Source organism: Callithrix jacchus, chromosome 10 (assembly GCF_049354715.1).
Source record: "Callithrix jacchus isolate 240 chromosome 10, calJac240_pri, whole genome shotgun sequence".
Classification (NCBI taxonomy): domain Eukaryota; kingdom Metazoa; phylum Chordata; class Mammalia; order Primates; family Cebidae; genus Callithrix; species Callithrix jacchus.
Genome location: NC_133511.1, coordinates 64,469,381 through 64,492,786, shown reverse-complemented (window position 1 = coordinate 64,492,786; position 23,406 = coordinate 64,469,381). Strand labels below are relative to the sequence as shown.

Here is a 23,406-nt window from a genome sequence, read left to right as displayed (position 1 = left end):
CTCTCTCCCTACCTCTGGTACTTCCATTATATGTATGTCGGTGTGCTTAATGTTGTTCCACATTTCTCTGAAGCTCTGTTCATTTTTCTTCATTCTTTTTTTCTCTTTGTTCTTAGCTCACATACCTCTATTGATCTTTTTACAGATTTGCTAATTCTTTCTTCTGCCAGTTCAGATCTACATGTGAACCCCCTGTAGTGAATTTTTTAGTTCAGTGATTTTATTTTTAGCCTCCAGATTTCCTATTTGGTTATTTAAAAAAAATAATTTATATCTCTTTATTAATCTTTTTTTGATGTACTGTTGTCCTCATAGCCTCCTTTACTCCTATAATCATGTTTTTCTCTAGTTCTGTGAACATATTTGTAATGGCTACTTTAAAGTCTTTTTCAATTAAGTCTGACATCTGGTTGGTCTTACAGACAGTTTCTGTTGTTTGTTTTTTTTCTAATGTATGGGTAATATTTTCCTGTTTCTTTATATGCCTCCTTATGTCTTTGTTAGAAATTGGACATTTTAGATTCCTCTATATCCATAAGTTCTATATCTTCAGATTCAAGCAACCATGGATCAAAAATATTTAGGAAAAAGACAACAAAAAATAATGATACAATAGTAAAAAATAATGCAAATACAGAAACAATATAGTATAACAGCTGCATAGCATTTACATTGTATTAGGTGTTATAAGTAATCTAGAGATGATTTAAAGTATGTAGGAGCGTGTGCATGAGTTTCACAAATACTGTACCATTTTTTAATAAAGAAATGGAGCATCCATGGATTTGAGTATCAGCAGGGTCCTGGAACCAATCTTCCACAGATACTGCGGGAAGACCATGTAGTACCTGGGTACTGGTCTCTCCTCACCATGGATTTGTTATTGTCATTTTTATAGTTACTTGTTTAGTGAGGGGATTAGTTATTTTAGTGAAGTATTTTTATTCCCTCTCCAGCCTGCGCTCCTTCATTTAAGCATCTGGTATTACTCCCCAGGGAGGCACAGCTCTGTGTATCCTTATAGTCACTTTGGGATGACAGTGGTATTTGACTTTCTTTTGCTCTTTCCTTGACCACACCCAGCTGTTAAACTCTATTAACTGCTGGCTGATTGCTCTGTTGTTTTCAGGAAAGTCTTGGAGCATACATTGCTTTATAATCTAATTCAAATTTTGGCTCCTTTGAAGGAATAGTTTCTGGGGTTCACGTTTGATATTTCTTCTAACCTCACAAAGGCTCTTCCCAGCTTGTATATTCTCTGCTTCTTCCCTATAAATTGTCTGCAGTATAGACTATATGTTCATTATATCCATGAATCTCCTTCTGGTTGCCTTTTACGACTTTCTTCATTGTTCTTAAGAATGCCCTTAGTCTCGAACTTCTCCATGTTGTGGTATAAATGTAGTTAGTTCTTTGGGAAGAGATTAGGAGCTATGTGTTTTATGAATTATTTCTATCCTTGGGCAAAGTCGCTGAGCCAGGACTCTGGAATATGGAGTGGGGTAAGTGGCAGACTTCTCTGAGTGACACCCCTGCTTTAGGCACTGAGTGCTCACTGAGTAGGGGTGAGCGGTTGGGCAGCAGCCTGCGGTCCTCACAGCTTGGTTCTCTTGATGGCGGAGTCATTGCCTCACCAGCCAGGGCAAGGACTATAAGTACTTCAGTATTCTCAGTGGTATTGTGCCCAAGGTAGAGCCTTGTCCATAAATTGAGGGCTGGGCAGAATAAGAAAGCTCTCACATCCATACTGCGCTTGCCCAGAACTTAGCCTTAGCAATGTATAGCAGAGGGCAGGATGAGAAATCTGAAGTCCCATTTCTTCTGAGAAGAAAATCCTTCAACAGAGAGCTGGTGGAGAAAGAACCCTGAGTTCTTCACTGAAGCCATCTGGAATGGAATGTTACCCTTGCTGAGCTGGTAGTGGGGAAGGAGGAAATGGTCTTGGTTTAAATACCACAGATCTTGCCTTTCTCAATGAATTTTTGTAGATTTTCTTGAATAGATGTTTTTTCATTTAATGTTTGCCTTTGGCACCATTTCCAGAGCCTTTCAGTGGTAGATGTTTTATACTTTTCACAGTTTCCCTGGGTTAGAGGGCCAGTGGAGCTCATGCCACCGTGCCAGATACCAATATTTGGAATGGTTTTAGTACAGTGGAATTACCGTTCTTTTTAAAGGACTGTAGAATTTTCCAATGCAACTATCTGGGCCTGCTACTTTTTGGTACAGCTCTGATTTTTTTTTCTGTGGAAATTTGTCTATTTATATATTTTTCTTTTCTGGAAAATAATTTTCCTAGAAAATTATTTATTTGATCCATTTTAAACTTATTTGCATATAATTGAGCAAAGTCATTTTATGATTATCTTAATTTTTTTCTCTGTGTGGTTATTTCTTTAGAAACTTGTTTTTATATGTGCTTTAAGAATTACTATAATTCTAGCTGGGTGTGGTGGCTCACATCTGTAATCCCAGCACTTTGGGAGGCCAAGGCTGGTGGATCACTTGAGGTCAGGAGTTCAAAACCAGCCTGGCCAACATGGTAAAATCCTGTCTCTACTAAAAATGCAAAAACATTAGCTGGGCATGGTGGCAGGTGCCTGTAATCCCAGCTACTCAGAAGGCTGAGGCAGGAAAATCACCTGAACCCGGGAGGTGGAGGTTGGAGTGAGCTGAGATTACGTCACTGCACTCCAGCCTGGGAGACGAAGCGAGACCCTGTCTCAAAAAAAAAAAAAAATAATAATAATAATTACTGTAACTCACTAATGAAATAAATACTAGAAATTATTCCCCCATAAACCTCAATGCTTAAGATTTATTATAATCAGATTTTTAAAATTTCCATAATAATTATTTACTGAATCTTTACTATTCATTATGTACTTTACAGTTGTGATTTATTTAATCTTAACAATAGCCCTATGAGGTATATACTAATAGAATCAATATTTTATAGATAAGGAAACACAGAGATTATATAACTTGTCTAATCAGCAACTTTGTTGGCTACAGAAATTTAGAATAATTTAAGGCTATTAAATAAATAGATTTATTTGCTTCCTAATGCCTTAATCTAAATCACCATCTCTAAAAGTGAAATAATTCTTAGTTGCCTATAACAACTTATTTTGTCTCATGAATCATTTCAGAGAAGATAGCAGTGGGGAAAGAGTGTTACCAAAAAATTTCCTTCTTTAGCTACCAATTTAAATTTGTAGTTGGCATAGGAAATTTTCTTTTAACCCTTTTCTCATTTGCCCTAAGAATACTTACCAGTGCCACTTGCAGCTGCAGTGTTTACCCCACGATAACTTTCTTGCTTTTATTATTATTTTCACCCCAAAGTATCTTGCTTTTATTATTATTTTCACATTGCTCTAGTATATTGACTTTGGAAACAAAAGACATTATTCCATTTATAGCATTCTGTTTTTAGTAGTGGTATTTCCATTTGCAAAGTATAGTAATTCTTATTTGCTGAAAATCTCAAATCCTGGAAACTGTAGTATTCCTATGTGTGTTAACATAGTTCTCAAAAACAGTTTTTATATTTTATTTTCATATTGAAAATCACTCAGATTTGTTCCAGCCTCAAAGAGCATGTTTATGTAAAATTAAAGGAACGCTGGCAGCAAACTGCTTTTTTTTTCTGAACGGGAAAAGGGTTAAGGAATGTTTATGTTTAGAAAATCAATGTAACAATTATGACAAAGAAAAATTTAGAAAACTTAAAAATAAAAACCATAACACCACCTTAGCATTTTTATTTTTGCCTATCACCTTCAAGTTCTTGTCCACACACATTTTTTGTGGTGGAATAATAATGTATCTTTTTCTATATACTGTATTTGACAAAGTGAGCTATTAAAAATTGTTTTTTTTTTTTTTTTTTTGAGATGGAGTTTCACTCTTGTTGCCCAGGCCTGAGTGCAATGGTGTGATCTTGGCTCACTGAAACTTCCACCTCCCAGGTTCAAGCAATTCTCCTGCCTCAGCCTCGCAAGTAGGATTATAGGAGCGTGCCACCATGCTCGGCTAATTTTGTAATTTTAGTAGAGACGGGGTTTCACCATGTTGGCCACGCTGGTCTCAACCTCAGGTGAACCGCCCACATCGGCTTTCTAGAGTGCTGGGATTACAGGTGTGAGCCACCGTGGCCAGCCTAAAAATTCTTTTAAAAGAAGGCAATTTGGCCGGTGGCTCATGCCTATAATCCCAGCATTTTGGGAGGCTGAGGCGGGTGGATCACAAGGTCAAGAGATCGAGACCATCCTGGTCAACATGGTAAAACCCCGTCTCTACTAAAAATATAAAAATTAGCTGGGCATGGTGGTGCATGCCTGTAATCCCAGCTACTCAGGAGGCTGAGGCAGGAGAATTGCCTGAATCCAGGAGGCGGAGGTTGCGGTGAGCCGAGATCGCGCCATTGCACTCCAGCCTGGGTAACAAGAGCGAAACTCCCTCTCAAAAAAAAGAAGGCAATTTAAAAATTCAAACAAAAAATATTCTTTGTCTTTATATTTTTCAACAGCTTTTATGTAAGTTTAAGGAGTTGTGAGAATTTTTTGGTGAGGTTGGGGATACATAAAAGTATATTACGTTTTGTTTCTGATATCTTATGTTAGTCCTTTCACCCTAAGTATTTGTATGGAATGGATTATTTGCCTGTAAAGTTCAAGTACAATGGCAATTTGGTTTGAAAGCTCTTATGTAACACAGTCATGGACAAAAGATTTGTTTTTCTTTATGAACTTTTTAATGTAATGTTTTAGTTGCATTTCTGAAATGAGAAATAAACTAAGATAGGAATTTGAGGAATAAAAGTTTAGATTTTCATCAGTATTTTAAAAAAAGCTTATCTTTAGGCAAGACTGAGTAAATGTCTGTGACTCTTGCCCTCTTGGGTTGGCATAAGGGACATGTATTTTAAAATAATTTGTGTTTAAAATTAAAAATAATTTATTTTTCTTCTTTCAAAGGTGTTAAGATCATCACACAGCAGGTTCAACCAAGTAAAATCTTACCCAAACCAGTGACAGCAACTCTACCCACCAGTAGCAATTCCCCCATTATGGTGGTTAGCAGTAATGGTGCAATTATGACGACTAAACTGGTAACCACTCCTACTGGTAAGTTCTCTTGACCATCAGTTCATTTATTCATCATACATTCATCAAACAACTTCTCTATACCAGCTTAATTTAGGAATAGCCTTTCTAACTTATTGGATTTGTAAGAAACTACAACAGACTTACATAGTTAGCTTTTAATTCCTGTTTGGAAAAAAGAAAAAAAGTCTTAGAAATAGTGGGAAAGGGTGTAAAATCCTTTGAGACACATGAAGAAAAGTAATCTAACAGGTCTAAAGTTGAGGAAATACATAAATAGAGAAAATTTTAGGCTAAAGAGAAATATTCCCGGCAACTCTAGGCAGGCTTAACTTTAATCTCTACTAAAATGATAGAATAATCAACTCTTTAAAAGATGGAAGTATATTTAGAGGGTAGCAGAGTACAAAGTGGTAAAAGTTTGTACAATTTTAGACAAACAATACTGCCTTACTTGCTGCATGCCCACATTGGGTTTGGTACTAAGACAGCATAAAACAGATGCAGAGACCTTAAAACTGTAATAGAAATATCTTAAATACTCTGGTAGGAAAGATGATTAAATTTGTTTCTTTTGGCATAAAACTAGTAGAAGAGGGGTAGCGGAAGAAGGGTACAGAGTTAGCTCTACTTTTTCTTGGGTTAGTAATTTGATGCAACACATCACAAAATTTTATGTGTAGAATTAATTTAAATTGACTTGGCTGTAGCAGTTGCTGTATGTGTTGAAAACTGGCTGTAAAATTATAAATTAATGTCTTGACACCTTGAAATTCCATTTTCAAGTTATAGCAATGTAGATGATATTGAATTACAGTTAAACTGTATTAATTATCATTCTTCTATAAGTAATGACAAGTTTTTCTTTTGGCTTTTCCCTCTTTATAGGCACACAAGCAACCTATACCCGGCCAACAGTGAGCCCATCCATTGGGCGGATGGCTGCAACCCCTGGAGCTGCAACTTATGTGAAAACTACCAGTGGCAGCATCATTACAGTAGTACCCAAATCATTAGCTACCTTGGGGGGCAAGATAATTAGCAGTAATATAGTTTCTGGTAGGTATATCTGAAATATGTTAAAGGTATAGGTGGCCTTCATGAGAGAAAAAAAAACTTATTTCATTGAAGGATTCTATTTTGTCTCAATTTTTTGCTTAAAAATCTAAAGCTTTGTTTATAGTCCTTATGTTTCCTGATTAAATATAACTTTTAGTTTTAATGTTCAATATTCACATATAAAGCTTTTGATAGTTTTAAAATGGAAAGAACCTTTAGTTGCTTTTAGTCAGAGTGGAAAGATTATGGTTTAAATTTGCATAGAGATTTTTTATTGGCAAAATATTCTCTTATTTGTCAACTCATTCAGACCCCATAAGAACTCTGAGGTAGTTTCTATTGTGCTGAATTTACAAGTGAAGACAGATTTGGGTTTAGAGAGATCAGCTTGATCTGTCCAAGACCTATTAGAGTTAGAAAGTGGAAGAACTATTATTTGTTCCAAATATGTTTGAGGGAACATATCTTATAATTTAAATTATTGATGTCACTCTAGTTTATTAAACATAAAAATATTTGAATATTTGCTTTTTGCCATTTATATTAACAGTTTGCTTTTCAGAAATATCTTACTTTAATAGTGAAAACTAACCATCTGCCTATTTATTGGTATATTGAAACCATACCTGGTTTTTATTGACTCATTAATCTCTACAGCATTTGGGTTGTGGACCCTAATGTGGAAAGTTAACATGGCATCTGTTTTCATCAATTATTATTTTTTAATTAAAATGATGTAAATAATCTCTGGTTAAGCAAGACTGTAGACTTTAATGTCTACCTTTTTTGTAGACGTGTCATATTTTATATGCCCCAGGTGAGTTGTTCTAACATTTTAAAGTCAAGGGATTGAAGTTCCTGGCAGTAATTTGATGTTGCTGATAACTCAGGGAATAAAAAACAAAAAAGCAAAATAGAGCATGGTATTGGCATAACGTGCTGTATTTAAAGCTGTTAATTTTGGCTCTACTTTTAAGAGTAAGTGAGAAAATCCAGTATTTGCCAGACTGAGGAGGGTGAAACCAGTAGGGAAAGAATCATTGTACTCTGGCTTTTAAGAGGATATTTTAAATAACACAGTTAAAACTTAAATTATAATTTATTACTTGACAATATCTTTAAATAATGTAAAGCACTTATTCAATTAAACATATGTCAAAAAGGGATCGTGTATTTCATTGGTTGGTAGCTTTTTATGACCTTAAGGATTTTTCTTTACTTATACATGAATTTATGGTTTCATATAGCTTGAAGGAATGTTTAGATGTCATGAGGCTTCTATTTTCAGACCTAATTCATAATGTAGCTGCTTTGTACCTGGTTAGAGCAATACAAGCAAGCATATTTTTCTTTTAAAAGCAGAGATGTCATTTGAAATCTATGTATCTTATACATGTATGACATATTATCCACCTTTGTATTGAATTATAAAACCATTCACGGTTAGCTGCTACTTCAGGTCCAAGGGTGTACATGAGTAGAGACTTTTCCAGCACTATAGGATATACTTGGCATACAGTTTAAACAACTTTATTCATTGCATGGTGGCTCATGTCTCTACCTATGCTTCACTGATACTTTATTGCAAAGAACCTATCTTCTTCCTGGTTGCTCTAAACTGATCCTTAACGTTACATCTCACTTTTCTTTATAAAGACAATTTTCTTATTTTATAATATTCTTGTTGATCCATGATACTGGGTCTATAGGTTTGTTTTAAAATCTTTCATTGTCTGTTTGTAGTAAAGTGATAAGCCTGGTTGAATGAATTTAGATAGTTTCTGCCTTCATCCATGAGAAGATGCTTTTTCTGGGGTCCCATCTCCCCAAAACAAAAAGGAAGTACTTTCCTTTTTTTTTTTTGAGACAGTCTCTGTTGGCCACGCTAGAGTGCAGTGGCATGATCAGCTTATTATAGCATCAGCCTCCTGGGCTCAAGCAGTCCTGACATCCTAGCCTCCCAGATAGCTGGGACTACAGGCCCACACCACCATGCTTGGCTAATTTTTTTATTTTTTCTAGAGACGGGTTTTGCCATGTTACCCAGGCTGGTCTCAGACTCCTGAACTCAAGCGATCTGCCGACCTTGGCCTCCCAGTGTTCTGGGATTACGAGCGTGAGCTACCGTGCCTGGCTGTTTTCTTAAAATACACTCAAACATCTAGCTATAAGAATAGAAGTCTTAAAAAAGGTACTTTCCCTCTAATTGTGGGGGGATTTGGAAACTACAGCAAGGTTCAAAGAAAATTAAAACCTATGATTTTTACTATCCATAGGACCATGTTAAAATTTAGGTATATTTCTTTTCATTTCTTTTTCTGTTCGTTTGTTTGTTTAAATGTGTTTATGTATGTGTGTATATATATATATTTTTTTCATTAAATTGGGATCCAATATAGTTAGATTTTTTCCATGTTTCATGTAATAATGTTGATTATTTTCCCATACTAGTAATTGTATTTTGACACCCCCTCATTATTTAATCATTTGCTTATTGTAGAAAGTTTTAGGTTGCTTACAGGTTGTCTTTTGTGTATGGGTGTCATGATAAATAATCCTATGATGAACATTATTACAGGTAAATTATTTTGTGGAATTCTTATTTCCTCTTATAAATATCCTAGAATGCAAGTTAATGCTTCCAAAGTACTTTCTATAAAGGTCACTTTGTTCTTTTTATTAGAATAAGCAATTAAATGGAAGCCATGACTGTCTTTTTTATAGTTGATTCACACACACACACACATTTTTTGAGGCAGAGTCCTGCTCAGTCACCCAGGCTGGAATGTAGTAGTGTGATTCCTGCTCACTGCGACCCCTGCCTCCCGGGTTCAAGCAATTCTGCCCCAGCCTCCTGAGAAGCTGGGTTACAGGCACTTGCCACCATGCTTGGCTAATTTTTGTATTATTAATAGAGACAGGGTTTCACCATGCTGGCCAGGATGGTCTTTAACTCCTGACCTCGGGCTCTCAAAGTGCTAGTATTGTAGGCGTGAATCACCACACCCCAACAATTCATATTTTATTGAGTCAAATATTTACATGTATATATATGAGATTATCAGATTTGTAAGTTTTTTTGTGAGCTTCACTGAGGGTTACTTGAATAATTGTATTGGATTCTTCAGAGATGAACTCACTACCTTGGTTCTGAGGACATTATGACAACCTGTGACAATAGCAAAACTTTATTTTAATTCTCTTGATGTTTTTCATTCATTTATTCTTTGAGTAAAGCAACATAAAACATTACTTAAAGACCAAGATTGTCAGGTGATTTTAGAATCTGTAAATAGAATAATAAAATCTGAGCCAGTAAATTTGTGTTCTTTTTTAAGCCTACCTATTATAATGCCCAAACTTTAGGCATCTTTTTAAAAAATAAGAATACCTGGGATGCATCACTATCGTAGCCATTGTGATCCAAATGAGATTGACAATTATTTGCACCTATTATGTCTTGATTGTTTTATAAGTGAAGACTAGACAAGTGGGCCAGATACTGTGCCTGTGTGTTGTGATACAGATGAAAATATATATGAGTTTTTATTCTCTGCCCTCAAGAAGCTAAACAAATGAGCTTGTATAATTCAATTGTAACCATGAGAACTACAGACTACTGTGAAAGCAGAGGGTGACTTTTTTTAATGAGCAATACTTCTTTAATATAATGTAGGTATCCCCTGACACAGAAACATGTTCATTGGAATTTCAGACATTTATAATTGATCATTCTATCAATTATAAATTGTTTCTATTTTAATATAATGTTAGAGTTGCTTTTTTTTATGCTATTCTTTTTTCTTCTATTTTCTAACATTTGCCACCCCCACCACATTTTGTTAAACTTGTGGACTTGGTTTGCAACTATCTTGTAAATTGAAAAACCTTTGTAATGGAAAGGATTAGACATTTTAGTAGGTACAAATACAATTCATTTGTTAAGCCAGTTTTGTCAAAAAGTGGTCCTTGTACTTTGGTATAAAGTCAAAAGCATAGTAAATCATATCAAAAGAGGTCGTACAAAACCATGTCAAAAGAGGTCATACAAAACCATGTCAAAAGAGGCCCATAGAGTTAATCATATGTGAAGGATTAGAGTTAATTAAGAGTAAAAGTTAGTATAAGTGAATCATAGGCAGCTTAGGTTTTGAAGTGCTTAACAGCTCACTATTCAGAGACTACAAATAAATGGAAAAACAGTTGCGAAGCCAGTTCATAGATAAAAACGCTCTCTTGTGTAACCTCAGAGTATGTTACCTTGGACTAATGAGACATTATATAATAGTGAGCATATTATAAAGATATTTTTTGTAGCAGTATTGCCAAAATTAACATATAATTAGAATATTCTTATTCTTAGTGTAACTTTGTTTATGAAACTTTAGTAAGGAATGTTAAGGTTTCCCAGTGGAAAATAACAAAATTTTGTTTAATTATTTTTTGATGATATATTACCCATGTTTTTACCGAGTAATTGTTCTGTGACTAGTCATTTGATAAATGATATACAGGCCTATAGAAAAAGAACATGACATGCCTGTTTTCATAGGCAGAGGAAACTATAGAAGCAAAAGTAACATTGGGATTTGTATGCTCAAAGACCAATGTGGAAACCAACACTTATAGGAGAGGCAAATGTTAGTTAATTCTAAAAATTAAGGTTTAACAAAGCCTGGAAAGCTAGGCCGTGGAGTTTGGGCTTTGTGTAGTAGTAGGTCATGGGAAGCCATAAGGAAGAAGTTACTTGTTAGATTAAAGTTTATGGTGTGTACTCTGGAGTATACACTAATTATATCAAAATAGTAGATTAAGGGACAGATTATATATTTTTTTCTTTCTTTTTTTTTAATTGTACTTTAGGTTCTAGGGTACATGTGCAGATCATTCAGAATTGTTGCATAGGTACATACATGGCAAGATGGTTTGCTGCCTTCCTGCCCCCCATCACCTATATCTGGTATTTCTCCCCACGTTATCCCTCCCCACCTTCCCTACCCCCACTGTCCCTCCCCTAGTCCCCCCCAACTGACTGCAGTGTGTGATGCTTCCCTCCCTGTGTCCTCGTGTTCTAATCATTCAACACCCACCTATGAGTGATACCATGCAGTGTTTGATTTTCTGTTCTTGTGTCAGTTTGCTGAGAATGATGGTTTCCGGATTCATCCATGTCCCTATGAAGGACACGAACTCATTGTTTTTTATGGCTGTGTAGCATTCCATGGTGTATATGTGCCACATTTTCTTTATCCAGTCTATTTTTGATGGACATTTGGGTTGGTTCCAGGTCTTTGCTATTGTAAACAGTGCCTCAATGAACATACATGTGCATATGTCTTTATAATAGAACAATTTAAATTCTTTGGGTAAATACTCAGTAATGGGATTGCTGGGTCAAATGCTATTTCTATTTCTAGGTCCTTGAGGAATCGCTGCACTGTCCTCCACAATGGTTGCCTAATTTGCACTCCCACCAATAGTGTAAAAGTGTTCCTATATCTCCACATCGTCTCCAGCATCTGTTGCCTACAGATTTTTTAATGATTGCCATTCTAACTGGCATGAGATGGTATCTCAATGTGGGTTTTGATTTGCATTTCTCTGATTACCAGTGATGATTAGCATTTTTCATGTTTGTTGGTCTCATGTATGTCTTCCTGTGTAAAGTGTCTGTTCATGTCCTTCACCCACTTTTGAATGGCCTTTTTTTTGTAAATCTGTTTTAGTTCTTTGTAGATTCTGGATATTAGGCCTTTGTTACATGGGTAGATTGCAAAAATTTTTTCCATTTTGTTGGTTATTGGTTCACTCTAATGATTGTTTCCTTTGCTGTACAGAAGCTCTGGAGTTTAATTAGATACCATTTATCTATTTTAGCTTTTGTTGCCATTGCTTTTGGTGTTTTAGCCATGAAGTCCTTGCCTATGCCTATGTCCTGAATGGTTTTGCCTAGGTTTTATTCTAGGGATTTTATTGTGTTAGGTCTTATGTTTAGATCTTTAATCCACCTGGAGTTAATTTTAGTGTAAGGTGTCAGGAAGGGGTCCAGTTTCTGTTTTCTGCACATGACTAGCCAGTTTTCCCAACATGATTTATTAAGCAGGGAATGCTTTCCCCATTGCTTTTCTCAGGTTTGTCAAAGATTGAATGATTGTAGATGTGTGGTATTGCTTCTGAGGCCTCTGTTCTGTTCCATTGGTCTATATCTCTGTTTTGGTACCAGTACCTTGCTGTTTTGATTACTGTAGCCTTGTAGTATAGTTTGAGGCAGCATGTTGCCTCCAGCTTTGTTCTTTTTGCTTAGGATTGTTTTGGCTATGCAGGCTCTCTTTTGGTTCCATATGAAGTTTGAAGTGGTTTTTTCCAGTTCTGTGAAGGTCGTTGGTAGCTTGATGGGGATAGCGTTGAATCTGTAAGGTACTCTGGGCAGTATGACCATGTTCACAATATTGATTCTTCCCAACCATGAGCATGGAATGTTTTTCCATCTGTTTTGTCCTCTCTTATTTCATTGAGCAGTGGTTTGTAGTTCTCCTTGAAGAGGTCCTTTACATCCTTTGATAGTTGTATTCCTAGGTATTTTATTCTCTTTGTAGCTATTGTGAATGGGAGTTCACTTTTGATTTGGCTCTCTTGTTTGTCTGTTATTGGTGTATAGGAATGCTTGTGATTTCTGCACATTGATTTTGTATTCTGAGACTTTGCTGAAGTTTCTTATCAATTTCAGGAGATTTTGGGCTGAGACAATGGGGTCTTGTAAATATACAATCATGCTGTCTGCAAATAGAGACATTTTGGCTTCCTCTTGTCCTAATTGAATGCGTTTATTTCTTTTTCTTGCCTGATTGCTTTGCCTAGAACTTCTAATACTACATTGAATAGGAGTGGTGAGAGAGAGCATCCTTGTCTAGTGCCACATATCAAAGGGAATGCTTCCAGTTTTTGCCCGTTCAGTATGATATTGGCTGTGGATTTGTCATAAATAGCTTTTATTATTTTGTGATATGTTCCATTGACACCTAGTTTATTGAGAGTTTTAGCATAAAGTGCTGTTAAATTTTGTCAGAGGCCTTCTCTGTATCTATTAAGATAATCATGTGGTTTTTGTCTTTGGTTCTGTTTATGTGGTGGATTATGTTTATAGACTTGCATATGTTGAACCAGCCTTGCATCCCTGGGATGAAGCCTACTTGATCATGATGAATAAGCTTTTTTATTTGCTGTCGCATTCTGTTTGCCAGTATTTTACTGAAGATTTTTGCATTAATGTTCATCACAGATATTGGCCTGAAGTTTTCTTTTTTAGTTGTGTCTCTGCCAGGTTTTGTTACCAGGATGATGTTGGTCTCATAAAATGAGTTGGGGAGGATTCCCTCTTTTTGTATTGTTTGGAATGGTTTCAGAAGGAATGGTACTAGCTCCTCTTTGTATGTCTGATAGAATTCAGCTGTAAACCCGTCTGGACCTGGACTCTTTTTAGTTGGTAGGCTATTAATTGTGGCCTCAACTTCAGACCTTGTTATTGGTCTATTCAGTGTTTCAACTTCTTCCTGGTTTAGTCCTGGGAGAGTGCAAGTGTCCAGGAATTTATCCATTTCTTCCAGATTTACTCGTTTGTAGGATTTTGAAGCATGAGGGAAAGTTAGAATTGGGGATGTGGGAAATTAGGGAGGTTTTTAACCAGTTAACATGTTACAGGTTCTTGGCATGATAAAGTTAGTTTTTTAAGGATGTTTGATATGATAGGAAGCACCAGAGCTGTTGGCATGATAGAGAAATGTGAAATAGGGAGAAAGTTTGGGAAAGGAGTTGAAGCTCTTGAGCTGGCTTTGATAACAGTTTGAAAGAAGACACATGTTGGTGACAAATTAAGTTCATTCACATACTCTTTGGACAACGATTGCCAAGTAATAGTCATCCACTGTGCTAAGCACTGAGGATTGTAAAAAGGTACAGTGTGGAGATTAAGTGGCTTTCATCTTGTTGAGAGGTATAGGGAGTTAAGACAAGGAAACAGGCCAAGACTGGTGGCTCATGCCTATAATTCTAACAATTTGGGGGCCTGAAGCAGGAGGATCACTTGAAGCCAGGAGTATAAGATCAGCCTGGGCAATGTAGTAAGACCCCAGTTTCTACCAAAAAATACAGAAATTAGTCAGGCGTGGTGGTACACACCTGTAGTCCTAGGTGCTTAGGAGGCTGAGGTGGGAGGATTGCATGAGCCCAGGAGTTGAAGCCTGCAGTTGATATGATCACGCCACTTCACTCCAGCCTGGGTAACAGACTGAGACCCTGGCTCTATTAAATAAGTAGAAAGAAAAGGAAGTCCAGGCACAGTGGCTCACACCTGTAGTCCCAGCACTTTGTGAAGATGAGGTAGGAGGATCACTTGAGCTTAGGAGTTTGAGACCAGTCAGGGCCACATAGTGAGACCTCGTCTCTATGAATAAATAAATATCCAGTGCCACATAGTGAGACCTCATCTCAATAAATAAATAAATACATACATAAAATGGGAGGACAACTTGAGCTCAGGAGGTCAAGGCTTTAGTGAGCTGTGGTTGCTCCACTGCACTCCCGCCTGGGTGACAGAGCAAGACCTTGCCTTAAAAATACATAAATAAAAATAAAATGTTTTTAAAAAGAGAAAAAGACAAGGAATGAATCAAAAATTTAATCCAGAATTTACATCTGAAGATTGGAAGGTGGATTTGATAGGTAGAAGAGAAGTTAATTATGGAATGATGTGTGGGAGAGGGCAAAATAATACTGGGTTTGGATCAGTTGGTATAGACCTATTAGATAGATCTTAATAGTTGACAGTATAAGTTTATATATGTAAATTAGAGTTTTATCCTCTCAGTCTCCAGATTGCTGCAGATTACGAAAGCATACACTGAATCTGTGACTTGTTTTGCATATCCTTTACTTTGTCTTTTTTTTTTTTTTGAGAGGATTCTTGCTCTGTAGCCCAGGCTGGAGTGCAGTGGTGCGATCTCAGCTCACTGCAACCTCTACTTCCCGGGTTCAAATGATTCTTCTGCCTCAACCTCCCAGGTAGCTGGGATTACACGTACCCGCCACCACACCCAGCTAAATTTTGTATAGTTTTAGTAGAGACAGAGTTTCACCATGTTGGTCAAGCTGGTCTTGAACTCCTGACCTCTGGCAATCTGCCCACCTTGACCTCTCAAAGTGCTTGGATTATGGGTGTGAGCCACCATGCCTGGCCTACTTTGTTTTTTTTTTTTTTTTTAATCACAGAAAAATATATGGCTTGTTTCTTTTCATAAATTTTTTTCTAGAGTCTAATGTTATGTAAATTTATGTATTTACCTCATATTCTTATTTGAAAGGTTTTCCCATCACTTCAGTCACAGATATAATAGTGGATTTGGGGGAAATAAATGTCATGGAATAGAGATTCTGATTTGTTTTATTTTAACTAGTCAGACAAAGAATATTGAAGGTGAAACTGATGTTTTTAAGATTCTGAGTTTGGTGTATAGGTTCTCAGATTCTAAAAAGATGACTGCTTTAAGAGTAAATTCTTAATATTCTCTCATTCTGGTACGACTTGTAACTTACTATTTCAAGCCTTCATTTTTATCATCATGACAGCTTTCGTGTCATCTAGGGATAACATTTACTATTTATGTATTAAATGTGTATAATAGAAATAGAAATAACCAAGTGTCTCTAGTCCTTAACTTAGGCCTCCTTTTCTTTCCCCCTTCTCTAAGGAACGACTACCAAAATCACTACAATCCCAATGACTTCCAAGCCCAATGTGATTGTTGTACAAAAGACTACAGGAAAAGGAACAACCATTCAAGGCCTCCCCGGCAAAAATGTTGTCACAACGTTGCTAAATGCTGGAGTAAGTAAGAGCTTCAACTGCAGACTTAGCAATTCACAGAGGATTTAAAGACCAGCTATACAAATATTTGTACAAGGACTTGAGAACCCCACAATGGCCAGAATGGCTTGATTTACCACTGCTGTGATATAATAACTGTTAAAGTACCACCAACTAATGCCATTTTTCACAGTAATTTCTAAAGCATGTTGCTCATACTTGCTCATAGCTAGGTTGCTTGTGACCATGATTTAGATGCTTAGCTTTGTCCAGAGAGAGAATTCCATTGGCTTAACTGTAGGGGGACTTCTGTTGGAGCACTGTTTTATTCCTGCTTATGATTAATAGATACTGACCTAGTATTTGGCTTAGGCTAGGCAAAGAGAAATATTTGGGATTAAGACTAAATTAATTGATGGAGATTTGTTACTTTCATTTTTTTCCCCCATTTTTACCTCTTTGTGCTATTAGAAAATAAAGTCAGGCTGTGTATGGTAGCACATGCTTGTAATCCTAGCTATTTGGGAGGCTGAGGTGGGAGAATTGCTCTAGGCCAGGAGTTCGAGACCATCCTTGGCAACAAAGCAAGACCCCACCTCTACAAAGATTTATTTTAAAAATTAGCCAGGTGTGGTAGCATGTACCTGTAGTCCCAGCTACTTGGGAGGCTAAGGTGGGAAGATTGCTTGAGCCCAGGAGTTTGAGGCTGCTTTGAGCCATGATCATGCCACTGTACTCCAGACTAAGCAACAGAGTAAGACCTTGCCTCAAAAAAAAAAAAAAAAAAATCAAATAAGTAAGGGATTCATTTGTAGTTCTGAAGGCAGTTGGTAGAATGTTTGGAATTAGACAAACCGGGACTTCGTTTCTCTATATTGTAGTTGTAGTTGTTTGACCTTGGGTTACATCCAACCTCTGTCATTCTTAATTTCCTCATTCGCACTTTGGGGTTGATGATCTTTACCAGTGAGGTTGTTCAGTAACTGGTAGCAATTGTGAAAGTGCTTAGAATATTGCCTGGCACATAGGAATTCCTCAGTCATAGGTTTTCTTCTTGTTATTCTTGGTTCTTAACTGTTTAGGCTTGTTGGTGTCCCTGCCTTGCCTGACTTCACTAGCAAATGGAATGCTATACTTCACTTAAGTAGATCTCATAAAAGCTTCTTAGGCATCACAGTCTTTACAGTGTTGGTAAGGGTCCAGCATTAGATTTTTTCAATGTGTGAGAAAACAGATTGTTCCTAGCCAGAATTTACATGGTAAACCAAAAGTAAAGCCAGGATTAGAGTTTGGATTTTCAAAACCCTTTGTAATGTGGTTTACAATGTCAAAGAACTTGATATATAAGAAAGGATGCTTTGTATTCTAGCCCTTTGTTCACAGACATGTCAGAGTAATGTGTGACTCATAGCTGTTCGATATCGCTGATAACCGCTTGACAAAGGCAATGCTAGTAAAACCAGCAAATCAGTGTATAAGACCATCTTCTGGGCTGGGTGTGGAGCCTCATGCCTGTAATCCCAGCACTTTTGGAGGCCAAGGCAGGTGGATCACTTGAGCCCAGGAGTTTGAGACCAGCCTGAGCAACATGGTGAAACCCCGTCTCTACAAAATACACAAAAATTAGTGTAGAGGTATGCGCCTGTAGTCCCAGTTACTTGGGAAGCTGAGGTGGAGGATCACTTGAGCCTGGGAGGCAGAGGTTGCAGTGAGCCAAGATCTTGGCACTGTACTTCAGCCTGGGTGACAGAGCGAGACTCTGCCCCTGCTACCACTGCCAAAGACCACATAGGCACAATCACCTCTACTCACAACTTGCTCACCTGTGCGTGCCCACAACACACATCAGAAGAGCTTTTTGAAAAACAGCCTGCTAGTTGGTTTTGTCTGGCTTAAATGGGTCATCATACTTGGACAGGTTCCTTTGAGGTATTTAGTAGATAGGCATGCTCATTTGCAAACTGGTGGCTCTTGGCAAACGAACTAGAGCTCTTTCCAGAGATGGTGCTGTGAAGAGTATGCTTGTGTTGGAATAAGTAATAGCACAATTGGCAGACACTATATGTTTCCCATAGATAATTACAGCAGATAAACTTGTGATTTTTGTAATTATATTTAGTTCTGACTTCACAGTGATTGCTTTTTAACCAGCCAGCTTACCTGGGTGCTTTGTTTTTACTGGCTGCTAAGTTTAGATAGCCACACATTTAGATGATGCTGGCTAAAAATTAAGGAAAACTGATGAGGTGAAAATTCTCAGATCTTTTCCATTTTAAGTTTATGGATTTTAATTTTTAAAATTTTAATAATTTAGTAAAATCACTGTATTTGAACTTAAGTTAGTTAAGTTTATGTAAAAAGGTGTTGATTTCATGAGTGACCAGAAAATGGTACTTAAGAATAAAACAGGTGAAAGTATAGAAAATGGTGTAAAGTTAATGGATATAAGCTATTTAGTTAATAGACTGAAATGATATTAGTTATATATGAATAGTAAAACATATGCAGCACCTTGAGTTTTCCTTTCCTTTTCTTCTATGTATAATCTTATGTATTATTAATAATATATAACATTCTTTCCTTATGGCATAGGTTCATCAAATTTTTCCTATATATAACCTTAGAAAGAATGTTAATACCTCTGCTGATTTTGCGTGCCCATACTTTTTCATGTAGACATTCTACTATATATCCTTATAATTTCATATATGTAGAACTTAGGGGATTTATTTTATGTGTATACATTTAGCAACTAGTATATTGCACAGCAATTTTCTAATTACACAAATATTCATTTCAGATAAATTAGAAAATAAATATGAATGTGAGGGATGAGACTTATAATCCCAGTTCTTAGAGACAAGCATTGGCAGTTTACTATACCTGCTTCCAGAATTTTCTGATTCTATTATAATTGTAATATATGTATTCCATGAATGGGACCATGCATTAAGTATTTTTACATGAGGTAATTTTTAAAAAGTCACTTATCAGAGAATAATTAATTCCTTCTTTGGATAGAAAGTTGGTCAGATGATTTCCTAGATCCTTTTAACCAAGTCTAGGATTTTTGATTTCCTGGAAATATTATACCTTGTTATATAATCCTCAGCCCTTTTTCCATCATCCTGGTAAAACCTGACTGATTTTTCAGTAAGAGGACAGATTTTATCATTTATATGCTATAAATCTCTTATATAATCATTGACTTCAATTTAGGGAGAAAAGACTATTCAGACAGTGCCAACAGGAGCAAAGCCAGCTATCATCACTGCTACAAGACCCATCACCAAAATGATTGTAACTCAGCCAAAAGGAATAGGTTCCACAGTTCAACCAGCAGCTAAAATCATCCCAACAAAAATTGTTTATGGGCAGCAAGGGAAAACGCAGGTATGCTATAAGATATGGTGATTTTTCTTGGCTCTTAAATATTTTCTATTCCTAAAATCCCCAGGTAGAAATTTGAAGGAAAAGAATAGCAGTCATTAAGAAATCAGATTGTCAAAAGTTATGTTTGAATGTGTTAATTATTCACGTATCATCAAAACTTCTATTTCTCTTTTCAGTACTTTCTTAAAGATATCTAAATATTTATGTCATGCTATCAGTAAAGATTATGGGAAAAGAATTACCTGGGAATACAATTTGCTGAATGTGTATTTTGTGATTTGAGGGGTGTGGTTGAGGGAGGATCGCAGTCATTCAGAATCACTCAAAGAAAAAATTTATTTTATAAGCTACCATGGCCTTCAAAAGCATTTTATTTACTTATAAAATTAGCTTTGCTTGAAACCTTTATAATCTATAAGCTAGAGATGTATTTATTTTTCAACCAATAGAAGATAAGGGGAACTTTTCTGAAAGTTTGCCTTGGAATTTGAGGCTCAGGATTTAATTAAAGTGTTGCTAGGATATTGTTTATTCTGTAGGTACTTTGCTTTTCTGAGAACATCGAGGGAAACAGTATCAGTTTTGGTTGAGAAATGCCATCCTAGAAATTTTGTAAAAGGTATTCATTTACCTATAAACTACTAATTTACTTTTAGAATCTGTTCCTTCAGAACAGATTCTAAAAGTACAAATACATATTTAAAGAAATAAGCTTTGTGACAAGTCCATATTTCCTATGTAGTTCAATTGTAATAATTTCATTTGATTTATCATCTAAGATATGATATAAACCATGTTTTCCTTCTTAACTCTTGGAAATGGATAACTTAATAGAGTCTGAGAAGTTTTAGAGTCTTATATTTGGTAGAAACAAAAATAATTGTAATGAGGTAACATTTTTTATTTTATGGACCCAATTGAAATGAACTCCTAGAGTTCAGATTTTGAAGTGGAATGGCCATTTTGAAAATTTTCTCCCATTTCACTTGTTTCAGTGTCTGTTTTTGAGTTTTGCCAGGAGTTGATCCAACATATGTTCCATGTTGCTTCTGATAGTTGTCTAAATCAATATTAATCTGAGGATTTCAGCAAAGATTACTTTAGGTCCCAAGCAAGTTTACGTTATGAAGATGTGTCAGTTAGGAATTTGATTTAGTTTCTAATAAAAAAAAAACTTAAAGAAATTGGCTGTTGCAGATTAGGGTTTTATTTTTATTATATTAATACAAGTTCAGAGGAAGGAAATCCTAGACTGATATGGCAGCACAAAAATTCTACTGGGAATCTAAATTCCTTGTGTCTTTTTGTTCTGCCATCCTCAACTTGTGGCTATCATTTTACTATATAGCCTACAGATTGTAAAATGACTCCTGAAGTCTTTAGACAAGAAAAAACAGGCACAAAAGTTCTTGTCAGAGTCATGGCTATTGCAGTCTGGCATGTACCACTTAAAACATTGTATTTGGCTTACACTGTAATTTGTCTGTAGATTGAATTACTCTTTGATGAGCAATGCTATGCCTAAAAAGCATAATGTACAGAATATTTTCCATACCAGGAAAGTATTTATGACCTAGAAGTATAGCATTTTAAAATCGTGTTGTAAAATTTCATCTCAGTATATTTCTGCTTTTCTTCTAGGTTCTTATTAAACCCAAACCAGTGACTTTTCAAGCGACAGTTGTTAGTGAACAAACAAGACAGCTAGTAACAGAAACACTGCAGCAAGCATCCAGGGTAGCAGAGGCTGGTAATTCATCTATTCAGGAAGGAAAAGAAGAACCACAGAGTTATACAGACAGTAGTTCCTCTTCTACAGAGTCCTCCCAGAGTTCCCAAGGTAAGATCTGTTTTACTTCTGATTTGTGTAAGTACTACTGACATAGTGCCCAAGTTCTAAAATAGAGGTTGCTTTTATGCATTTCACAACAAACTGTATGTTTTGTCAACTCTTTTGGCTTTATTTTTTTGTTGTTGTTTATTGTTAAATCGGTGAGCTGAAATTTTATTTTTGGTAAAGGTTACCATTATTTCTTGCATGGCATATGTTCATCAAATAATTGGTAAACTTTAGATGATTCATCTATCAGGTAGGTAATATTAAACTGGATAGGGATATGATTCCTAGATGGTAAATTCCATATTCTTCCTGTCTGGTTTGGGTAAGTAGGAGAAAAAGTATGCAAAGAAGTGAATATACATTTTGAAATGGTTGTTGCTGTACCCTGAGAAAGAATCAAGGTGGCTAGAGGTAGACTTTAGGCAGGCTGTAAGTAGGGTGACTGACTGTATGGGACAAGTCCTAGTTTATGTTGTTCTGGTACAATTATTAAAGTACTCCCTTTCACTCTGAAATGATTATCCCAGATAATCATATGGTTGTCCTAATTATAAGGAAAGAGCTATGAAGCTGGATTCTACAGTAGGAAACTCTTTGTCTTCAGTGCTGTTTGAATTATGTTACTCTTCTAGGAAGTCCCTTGAAATAAACTCATGATCATAAGCTTTGAGACCTTCTACAAATCTAGTATTCATGTATTTCAGTTATCTTAACTGCCTCTTATTGTTGGGTGGTACATTTATGTCTGTGCTTGTGTACTCTGATGCATCTAAGCAAAGCTGTTTATCTTCCCGTGTTCTTTCCACAGCCCATTCTCTCTCTCTGCCTCCCCATTATCCTCTCTGGAGTGCTTTCTTAGCAACTTCACTTTTCTCATACACAGTCTTCATATTGTGCAAACACTATTATTTTAAGTCTTTGGTGGAGTCTTCCCAGATTAGTTTTACATGGTTCACATTGCCCATTAATTCAATTTGACAATTATTTATTAGTTTATACTACATACTAAGCATTGTGCTAGACCCTAGAGAGGAGTAAAATATAGTTCTTGCCCTCCAGGAGTGTAAAATCTAGATCTAGAATAGGGATTTTAAAAATACATATACAACTCTAATATAATAATTTTATTAGTAACAAACAAAAATATGCTAAAGGCTGAAAGTTGACACTCCAGTAAAGAGAGGAGAGGATAAGAAAGGATTCAAAATGTTCACTGAAAATTCATCAATTAAAAATAAATGAAAATGTTGATTTTGTCAAACATAATATGGTAGTCATGAAGAGTGGATAGTTTCCTTTAACATATTATCAATGATAGTAATATTTTCTGAATCAGTTTGCTAAGATTGACTTTATCATTCTGTACTGACTTTGAGTCAAGTCAACCAGCAGTGGTTACACTTGAATGATGCTTAATTTCTAATCACTTCTTTTGGTCTGCAGTTTCTTGAATAATACTGGCTTTTTTTGCCCTCAAGATAATATTTTCAAAGAGGGCGGGTAAAATGTTTAGTATGAATTGATGCAAAAAGGGGACATGAACAGTAGAAGTCTATATATCCATAATCCCAGGTTATTCTTTGAAATTGTTAATCCTGTCCTAAAAGAGCTGTAAACCAATTAGTACTTCCCAAACAAGCCATTCATTAGTTGAATCTTCCGGTTTTTGTTTTTGTTTTTTGAGATGGAGTTTTGCTCTTGTTGCCCAGACTGGAGTGCAGTGGTGTGATCTTGGTTCACTACAGCCTTTGTCTCCTGGGTTCAAGAGATTATCCTGCCTCAGCCTCCTGAATAATCAGGATTACAGACGTGTGCCACCATGCCCAGCTAATTTTTTGTATTTTTAGTAGAGATGGAGTTTCATCATATTGGCCAGGCTGGTCTTGAACTCTTGAGCTCAGGTGATCCACCTGCCTCAGCCTCCCAAAGTGCTGGGATTATAGGCGTGAGCCACCACCCCAGCTGAATCTTCAGTTTTTATTCCAAGAATGGGACATATGTTTGTGTCTTCTATTTTTATTTAGAAGCAATTGCCATTACTTTTAATGGCAAACCTGCAATTACTTTTGCACCAACCTAATGTATCTTTCATTGTATATTACTTTTAAAAATATTCTCTGGCAGAAAAATTCACAATTTAGAGT

General features: G+C 36.1%; 1 protein-coding gene across 41 annotated transcripts in view; it reads left to right on the top strand.

The window, feature by feature from the left end:
• Positions 1–23,406, top strand: part of EMSY (EMSY transcriptional repressor, BRCA2 interacting) — a 116,866-nt gene that overhangs the window by 70,901 nt on the left and 22,559 nt on the right. For all 41 annotated transcript variants that reach the window (XM_078340184.1, XM_035265378.3, XM_035265375.3 and 38 more), the window contains 5 exons: positions 4,983–5,132; positions 6,000–6,170; positions 15,914–16,050; positions 19,249–19,422; positions 21,064–21,262. In XM_078340184.1, coding sequence (XP_078196310.1) covers positions 4,983–5,132; positions 6,000–6,170; positions 15,914–16,050; positions 19,249–19,422; positions 21,064–21,262 — 831 coding nt within the window. The remainder of the gene's footprint in view (positions 1–4,982; positions 5,133–5,999; positions 6,171–15,913; positions 16,051–19,248; positions 19,423–21,063; positions 21,263–23,406) is intronic.